The 9,528-nt window shown below is 46.3% G+C and overlaps 1 protein-coding gene across 1 annotated transcript; it reads left to right on the top strand.

Moving 5' to 3' along the window:
- The first annotated feature begins 461 nt into the window (after positions 1-461).
- Positions 462-5,209, top strand: SOX4 (SRY-box transcription factor 4). Its single transcript, XM_080657443.1, has one exon. The coding sequence runs from the start codon at positions 1,223-1,225 to the stop codon at positions 2,615-2,617; it is 1,395 nt and encodes a 464-aa protein (XP_080513569.1). The 5' UTR covers positions 462-1,222; the 3' UTR covers positions 2,618-5,209.
- The last annotated feature ends 4,319 nt before the right edge of the window (positions 5,210-9,528 follow it).

The raw sequence follows: 9,528 nt of genomic DNA, 5'->3' as shown, positions 1-9,528 counted from the left end.
CTTTTAAGCAGAAAGCTTCCATTTACAGTGTTTCACCCTTACCCCCACCCCACTCCCAGCCCCTTGTTATCTAACATAATGGTTAGAATACATTTCCGTCTCTCCCTTTAATAATTTCATGCATTAACATCCTCTTCACACACACACACACACACACACACACACACGCCCGCACGCCCGCGCGCGCGCGCGCACACACACACACCAAAAGGAAAAAAGAGGCAGCAGAAATCTCAGCTGTACTTCTAGCCCTTTTAAAAAGTTTGCTCTGTAAATTGGAATGAGGTCAGATTTGGAGCTTCTCATTGCACGCGGAGATTATTATTGCATCGGGTTCCAAGCCAATGGGAAGCCCGGGGGAGGGGCTTGGCACGAGGAAGCGTTGGTTACAGCGGCTGATTGGCCCGGGCCAAGACTGTGAAAGGATAAAGAGGCGCGAGGCGGAATTGGGGTCTGCTCTAAGCTGCAGCAAGAGAAACAGTGTGTGAGGGGAAGAGGCCGGATTCGCTCCAGGGTCTCTAGTTCTTGCACGCTCTTTAAGAGTCTGCACTGGAGGAACTCTACCATTACCAGCTCCCTTCTTGCAGAAGGGAGGGGAAAACATACATTTATTCATGCCAGTCTGTTGCATGAAGGCTTTTTGGCTTCCTACCTTGCAACAAAATAATTACACAAACTCCTTAGTGCCGATTCCGCCCACAGAGTCCTGGAGCCAGTCTCTTTTGCTTTGCATTGTAAGAAAGGCACTAAGTGATACAGACGATGTCGCTTTCCTGAGCTCCTGAGAGCGCTAGTGAACTGGAATCAACTGCTTCAGGGGAAGGAAAAAAAAAAAAAAAGACTTGCCTGGGAGGCGGCGAGAAACTTGCATTGGAAGCTTCAGCAACCAGCATTCAAGAAACTCCTCTCCACTTTAGCACGGTCTCCAGACTCAGAGCCAAGAGACAGAGCAAACTGCGGCGCGGTGAGAGAGAGAAAGAGGGAGGGAGAGACTCACCAGCCTGGGAACTATAACTCCTCTGCAAGAGGCGCAGGACTCCTTCCCCTCAGCTTTTGGAGACTTTCCTCTCGCCCACCTCCGCCCCGACCGGGAGTGGAGGGGCCCGCTCGGCCGCCGCGAGCGTCCTCCCGCTCGGCGTGCGCTCGGCCGGGAGGGCCCGGCGATCGTGCTGCAGCCGCCGCGAGGCTGTGAGCGCGCGTGGGCGCTCGCCGAGCCGGGGCCATGGTGCAGCAAACTAACAACGCCGAGAACACGGAAGCGCTGCTGGCCGGCGAGAGCTCGGACTCGGGCGCCGGCCTCGAGCTGGGCATCGCCTCGTCCCCCACGCCCGGCTCCACCGCTTCCACGGGCGGCAAGGCCGACGACCCGAGCTGGTGCAAAACGCCCAGCGGGCACATCAAGCGGCCCATGAATGCCTTCATGGTGTGGTCGCAGATCGAGAGGCGCAAGATCATGGAACAGTCGCCCGACATGCACAACGCCGAGATCTCCAAGCGGCTGGGCAAGCGCTGGAAGCTGCTCAAAGACACCGACAAGATTCCTTTCATTCGGGAGGCGGAGCGGCTGCGCCTCAAGCACATGGCTGACTACCCCGACTACAAGTACCGGCCCAGGAAGAAGGTGAAGTCCGGCAACGCCAACGCCAGCTCCTCGGCCGCCGCCGCCTCCAAGCCAGGGGAGAAGGGCGATAAGGTCGGTGGCAGCGGCGGGGGCGGCCACGGGGGCGGCGGCGGGAGCAGCAGCGCGGGGGGCGGAGGCGGCGGCGCGAGCGGCGGCGGCGCCAACTCCAAACCCGCGCAGAAAAAGAGCTGTGGCTCCAAGGTGGCTGGCGGCGGGGGCAGTAAGCCGCACGCCAAGCTCATCCTGACGGGCGGCGGCGGCGGGAAAGCGGCGGCCGCCTCCTCCTTTGCCGCGGAGCAGGCGGGGGCTGCCGCCCTGCTGCCCCTGGGCGCCGCGGCCGCCGACCACCACTCGCTGTACAAGGCGCGGACTCCCGGCGCTGCGGCCTCTGCTGCGGCCTCGGCCCCCGCCTCGCTCGCCGCCACGGGCAAGCCCCCGGCCGAGAAGAAGGTGAAGCGGGTCTACCTGTTCGGCGGTCTGAGCGCGGCGGCGTCGCCCGCGGGCGTGGGCGCGGCCGCCGATCCCAGCGACCCCTTAGGCCTGTACGAGGAGGGGGGCTCGGGCTGCCCGCCCGACGGGCCGAGCCTCAGCGGCCGCAGTAGCGCCGCCTCGTCGCCCGCTGCCGGCCGCTCGCCCGCCGATCACCGCGGCTACGCCAGCCTGCGCGCCGCCTCGCCCGCGCCGTCCAGTGCGCCCTCGCACGCGTCCTCGTCGGCCTCGTCCCACTCCTCCTCTGCCTCCTCCGCGGGCTCCTCGGCCTCCGACGACGAGTTCGAGGACGACCTGCTCGACCTGAACCCCAGCTCAAACTTTGAGAGCATGTCCCTGGGCAGTTTCAGCTCGTCGTCGGCGCTGGACCGGGATCTGGACTTCACCCTGGAGCCGGGCTCGGGATCGCACTTCGAGTTCCCGGACTACTGCACGCCCGAGGTCAGCGAGATGATCTCGGGGGACTGGCTCGAGTCCAGCATCTCCAACCTGGTCTTCACCTACTAACGGCGCGCGCTGGAGAGGTGGGCCGGGGTGACAGAGGGAGAAAAGGTGGACAGAGAGAGTAGAGAGAGAAAAAGGGGAGGGAAACAAGAAAAAGGAAAAAAAAAAAAGTGATGAGCGCGGCCGGTTTGCCCGCCTCGGGGTCGCCGAAGAGGAGCGCACGGCGATTGGGGACCCACGCTCCCATCCCCCACCCCTCCGGGAACGCGGTGGAGCTGAGGGAGACGGGCGACCTTTTATTGTTGTTGTTGATGTTGTTGTGATGGCAAAAAAAAGCTCCTTTGAATGTCCTCCCCTTTGCGTGAAGAGACCCCCCCATCCCCCCCCCCCCCGGGCTTCCGGACTGGTCTGTCTGCACCTCAGCGAGAAGCCGAGTTGGGAATTTTCTGGAGACTGAAGGAATCTCGCCCCTCTCTCTTCGCCCCCTTAGTGATTTTATTTTTTGTCGTTTTGTTTCTTGGTCAAGAGAGGAGTTGGGGAGGGGGGGCGGTAAAAATATCCAGCGCGCCTCTGGGGACTTTGTCCTTAGCACCCCGCGTCCCCCCTCTCCCCCCTCCCCCACTTTTCCTGAAGAAGACAAGGCGCGGGGAGGCGAGTTTGACCGATGGCAGATGTTTTGGGGCCGCGCTGGTTCCAGAGCCAGGACTGAGACTCCACGCTGGCCAGTGCCCGTCTTTTTTCCTCTTTTTTTCCCCCCTTGCCCCTGCAGCCGGAGGAGATGTGGAGTGACCGGCGCTCGGAAGTGACCCGAGAACCTGGTTGGAAGAAGCAGGGGCGGGGGCGACAAGGACAAGAACTGGAAAGGGGCGAATAACAAACTGAGACGGATTTGCACGTTGGGGAGAAGGTGGCGGCGGCTCGGGGCCCCCCGCCTTCCACGTGGATGAAATCAGCTAGGGGACCTCCCGCGCGGCGCGGGAGGAGAGGCGACTGTTGGATGCGGTCCCGGGCAGTGGAGGGCGAGTGGTTTCGGGGGGAAAAGGTTTTTTTCTTCTCTTAATTGGAATCGTGATGGTGTTGGATTATTTCACTGGTGGGGTTACTATAGCATGTTCTCCTGTCTATCTTTTAAAGATTTCTGTATGAGACTGTTGAGCAGTTTTTGAAATAGTGTAGGATAATATAAAAAGCAGATAGATGGCGCTCTGTTTGATTCCTACAACAAAATTATCACCAGCTTTTTTTCATTCTTAACTGTTTAAAGGATTCAAACGCAACTCAAATCTGTGCTGGACTTTAAAAAAACAATTCAGGACCAAATTTTTTCTCAGTGTGTATGTGTTTATTCCTTCTAGGTGTAAATGAGAAGACGTGTTTTTTTCCCTCACCGATGCTCCATCCTCGTATTTCTTTTTCTTGTAAATGTAATCAGATGCCATTTTATATGTGGACGTATTTATACTGGCCAAACATTTTTTTTCTTATTTTTGTCCTTTTTTTTTCTTTCTTATTTTACTTATTCCTTCCTTTTTCTATTTTTTTTTCTTTCGATCTTTCTTTTTTCCTTTTTTCTTTTTTGTAGTTGTTGTTACCCACGCCATTTTACGTCTCCTTCACTGAAGGGCTAGAGTTTTAACTTTTAATTTTTTATATTTAAATGTAGACTTTTGACACTTTTAAAAAACAAAAAAAGACAAGAGAGATGAAAACGTTTGATTATTTTCTCAGTGTATTTTTGTAAAAAATATATAAAGGGGGTGTTAATCGGTGTAAATCGCTGTTTGGATTTCCTGATTTTATAATAGGGCGGCTGGTTAATATCTCACAGTTTTAAAAAAATCAGCCCCTAATTTCTCCATGTTTACACTTCAATCTGCAGGCTTCTTAAAGTGACAGTATCCCTTAACCTGCCACCAGTATTCACCCTTCCACCCCAGTCTTATGAAAAGGGGAGGAGAATTAGCCAAACACTGTATGCTTTTAAGAAAAAACACGTTTTTTAAACAAAATACTGTTCTGTGTAAAGGCTTTAAAACTGGTGCATTTACAGCAAAAAGGGATCCTGTAGCTTTAATTTGTAAACCACATCTTTTTTGCACTTTTTTTATAAGCAAAAACGTGCCGTTTAAACCACTGGATCTATCTAAATGCCGATTTGAGTTCGCGACACTATGTACTGCGTTTTTCATTCTTGTATTTGACTATTTAATCCTTTCTACTTGTCGCTAAATATAATTGTTTTAGTCTTATGGCATGATGATAGCATATGTGTTCAGGTTTATAGCTGTTGTGTTTAAAGATTGAAAAAAAGTGGAAAACATCTTTGTACATTTAAGTCTGTATTATAATAAGCAAAAAGATTGTGTGTATGTATGTTTAATATAACATGACAGGCACTAGGACGTCTGCCTTTTAAGGCAGTTCCGTTAAGGGTTTTTGTTTTTAAACTTTTTTTTTTTTTTTGCCATCCATCCTGTGCAATATGCCGTGTAGAATATTTGTCTTAAAATTTAAGGCCACAAAAACAATGTTTGGGGGGAAAGAAAAGAAAAATCATGCCAGCTAATCATGTCAAGTTCACTGCCTGTCAGATTGTTGATATATACCTTCTGTAAATAACTTTTTTTGAGAAGGAAATAAAATCAGCTGGAACTGAACCCTAAATCTTGACTTTTGTCATTATTATGCCTGAAGCCTAAGATTAGGAGCGCCCTACAGTGTGTGGAAACTTGACCATCTGCCTTAGCATTGAAACCAGTGAGCTCTCAGAAAGGAGACTATTAAATGCCATCTTACTGAGGAATAAATATTCAGTTCCTCTCGGCCAAATGTGGCAGGCCTTGACCCTGAAATGGTGGCATCGGCTGAATATGTGTCAACTCTACACGCTTTCTAGGAATTTTCTGAGTTTACCACATTTTTAAAATGGCCCTTTGTCTTGAAATTTTAAAAGGGGGGAGGGGCAGCGTGGACAATTCTTTGAAGATAAAACTGGCTGCCTGATCTTTTCTTAACTTTTATGTTCCTAAAGCTGCTTTCTCCTTGACTTGCCCATGGTCACCACCCAGCAGGGCTAGAATTATTTTCCACAGATTAAGAACAAATAAGCCTGTTAAATTATTAATATATTGTGGTGGAGAAAGCTATTACCAATTAAGAAATGTGAAAGTTGAATGATTTGGTTTTTCCTCAAAAGCAAAGGTTCATGTGGTGCTAAAATCTCCATTTTTGTGTCATGCCCAACATGATTATTAATGTAGGTGAAATGCAACAATAAGGATGACCTGGGAGAAGCTGGCTCCCTGAGGGCAAGGAGGAGAGCTCTCCCCCTCCAAACCTGTGTGTAGCACACACTGAGCTAGTGGAGACTTACACTTTTTATAAGCATCAGGCCCACCAGTATTATTGAAACATGCATGCCTTGGATTTCCTGAGGCTCATTAGTATTTGGTTTGGAACCTGCAACTTACTAAGTAGCACTATTATTTATTTTGAGGGTTAACAATTGCCATTCACAAAACCCCTCTTCATTTTTCAGATGTTTGTTAATTAAAAATGTGTGCTTTATATTTCTTATAATTTTTCAGCACTGGAGAGGAGGGGTTAAAAGGAGTCTTTGGAAATAAGCCTTTAGTCATCTGGGATTGCTTATAGGTAAGGGAGTGTCTATCCTGGTGTGCCCAGCTAGAAGACATTTTTGGAGCGTGTGGTCCAAAACAAGCAATTTTTTTTTGGTCAATGAAAAGCAGTAACAACCCCCTCCAAAATAATAGAATTGTCATGTTTCAATATAATTTCACTTTTTAAAGATCATTATAGCTACTAGTTTCCAAATTTTTCTTTTGCGTATTTGCTAATATATTTCGTTTTAATTGTATTTGTGTTCTGCAATTGTAGTATCTTGTTTTTCAAAGACCTTAAAACAACATGGTGTCTTAAGTCTCTTCAAAGATCTTTGCAAAAGGAGAAAGAACTCTTCTATAAAGTGCTTCAATTTAATTTTGTTCATTGTACTGATAGTACGATTGTTTAGTTTTTTCAGATCTAGGTATCAAAACCTTGACATAAATAAGCCTATATGAAGTATATTTTATTTTGTAAGGTTCTCTTGCTAGAACTATGTTTATTTTCCCATTGACTTTCCATGTAAGGGTGGATGCTTTAAATATTTTCTTTAATGATTTTGATAATGTTGCTTTAAAAATAAAGCTTAAATGTGCGTGTCTGTCCTAGGAGGTGACAGAGTAAATGTAAGAAACATTTTTGTACTTTTCTTCCTCTGAATCAATTTTCATTCATAAGAGATACTCACGTGTTAGGTGGTACAAGGCATAATAAACCTGAGAAACCAAACAGTTTAGTATGACTTTTTCTTTCAGATAATTTGGATCAATAGAAAAGAACAAATTTGAGATTCTCTTTTAAGAATATCAACCCATTTTTCTTTTAAGGACATTGCTTCTGGCCCTGTGCACCATCAGAAATGTGAATCAGTAATAGTTGCTTACGCAAGGTTTGTCAATTCCTAATTGAATACCTATAAGTGCCAAGCAAAAAAATAAAGAGCATGTAAGCGGATGTGGAGGGCTTCCTTGATTTGTGCTCACTGTGGGGGTGGGGTACTAGAGGCATTAAAGGATTCTAAAGAAAATGAAAAAGCAAGGGGTTGGGAAGTGGACATCAACATTTGTGAGTACTGTATTTCCTGTGTTTATAGAGTGCTCATGAATTAGAAAACACGGTTTGGGTAATGCTGTGGGTCAGAATGTTTAATCATAAATTTAAAATAATTTAAGGCTCCCAAGGAGGCATTTGGAAAGATCTAGATTTAAAAAAAACAAAAAACCTAAGAATCTGCTAGAAATTCAAATCTATTTTATCCATTTGGATGTCTTAAGGTGGAATGTTGTTATTCATGGTTTTTCTCTGGTGGTATTAACTTTAGGCCCTTTTTTTCTCCTTTAAGGCCCACACAATACTTTCCTAACCCATAGTAACATTTGTTGACCCATACCCCTCTAATTCATTCTGAAAAATTATCTCCATATACATTTTTGGATCTCTACTCTGGCTATCATTTGAAAGCTAAAGTGGAGAGGTTCTGGGGGAGAGAAGCATCTCCAGGCATCTGGATGGAGTCAGACTGCTAAAAATCTACTAAATTCCCCTTTGCACAAAATTCACATGCTGCCTGCCATTTAAAGCCCTGCACACAATGATTTTAGCCCGTCTTCCCAGTTCTCCAAATTCTAATATAGCCAAGCTGGTCTTTCTCATGAGACGAGAATTCTTAGAGGACAGGAACTAGGCCTTAAATACTCTTTATTTCCCCAAATTTGCCTTCCCTGTTGCCTTGCATATAATGAATGTATAATTCTTATTTGTTGACTTTATTGTTTCAAAGGCACCTTAAGAGCTTCCAAAATACTTTTGCATATTATGCTGCCTGTGTTATCTTAGCTGTGGTATTATCTTTCCTGGTTGGAAAGTGTCTCTTAGGCCAGCTAGCTGTGAAGGATGTTGGTAAAATTTCTTAGCCTCTTTAAGCCTCCATGTTCTAAAATGTTAAATGGAAAGAATTCTTTCTAACATGTAAAGCTGTTGTGAGACTCGAGTGAAATTACATATGGAGAATGCCTGGCCTACTGTATGGGCTCATGAAAGGTTCCTTACCTCATGAATTGTTGCAAAAAGATAATACACGTGTACAAGCCTCGCACAATGGAAGCAATATAGAAGCTACTCAGTTCTGAATCTGTGTCTCCCAGTCTGGAACATGAACTCTTGCATCAGTTACCTAGAGATTCTTGTTAGCAGCAAAGATTATAAAGAGTATCACAGACTCTGGGGGTGGGGCCCTAATAAGCCCCTTCCCCAAATATTTCCAATGCTCACTGAAGGGGGAGAATCACTGCTCACTGCCACTGCCCAGTTCAGTAACTGATCTGAGGTCACAAGGTCAGAAGTGAGAGAAAAGGCACTGGAACCCATTCTATTGAGCCCTCCTAGGGATTTGCAGAAATAGATGTTTTCACTTCCCAAACAGAGATACTGATTTAACCAAAGCCTTAGGCCCATAGGCCAGGATTGCTAGTCCTCACTTCCCTCGGCCCTCCCACTTCCTATCCATTTCCCAAGGATGCCCTTATGTATAAGTGATTAACTTGGTTGAAATGTACATATATACCTATATATATCTTCCAGTTCAACAAATGTATTCTAATATAAAAGATGAACTCGGGCACTAGTTTTGGAAGTGAGTGGAACTTCTGCTTGTTGTTCAAGAGACAGAGGTCCCACCACGTGATAAAATTGGAAATCATTCAGAGGAGCACATTCAACCTTTATAGGGAGGGCTACAACCTACCCATTACATCCTAATGAGAGTGACCGTTAGCTACAGTTAACTTTAAGGGTTTTATGGTTTCCTGCATGTGTTGTTTTCCTTCTCAATGTTAAAAAGAAGAAGAAGGAAAAAAAAGGCTCACATCACCAAACGGCATTTCCCAGGAGGCTGTTTGACCAGGCTGCTGCGTTTTGGTTTGTGTCTTAGTTAGCAATGCACCTCCGTGTGTACATGTCAGTGGATACAGGTGATGATAAATTTAGCCCATTTTATTTTCTTCTGACAGTTTCAATTCAGGGCAATCGGTTTATGGAGTGCTGCCAAACAGGCCAGGCCTAAGTCAAGTCAGGGCAAGATGCATGTAGGGCCTTCTTAAACCTTGCAGACTTTTTGTTTAAAGACAAAGTTGCAACTCATTTGTGCACCAGTACACAAACTTGCTTTGCATCACACAAAAGACATTCAAATGATATTCCATTTGAGGGCTGGTTTTTTGTTTGTTTTTTACCTTTAAGAGAAGAAACAAATGAAGTATCATCATTTACTCAGCCTGTTGGTTCCTTAGATTTTTTCCCACAAATATGTAATTCTTTGGACTAGTTCTTAAACATATAATAAATGTGCAATT

This window comes from Plecotus auritus (genome assembly GCF_963455305.1).
Source record: "Plecotus auritus genome assembly, chromosome: 2".
In the NCBI taxonomy this organism is placed as follows: Eukaryota; Metazoa; Chordata; class Mammalia; order Chiroptera; family Vespertilionidae; genus Plecotus; species Plecotus auritus.
Note: the sequence above shows the minus strand (reverse complement) of the source record. Positions and strands in the feature narration are given on the sequence as shown.

What these genes read in the sequence shown, in the direction of transcription:
- SOX4 (XM_080657443.1), top strand. Translation starts at nt 1,223, where the DNA reads ATGGTGCAGCAAACTAACAACGCCGAGAACACGGAAGCGCTGCTGGCC.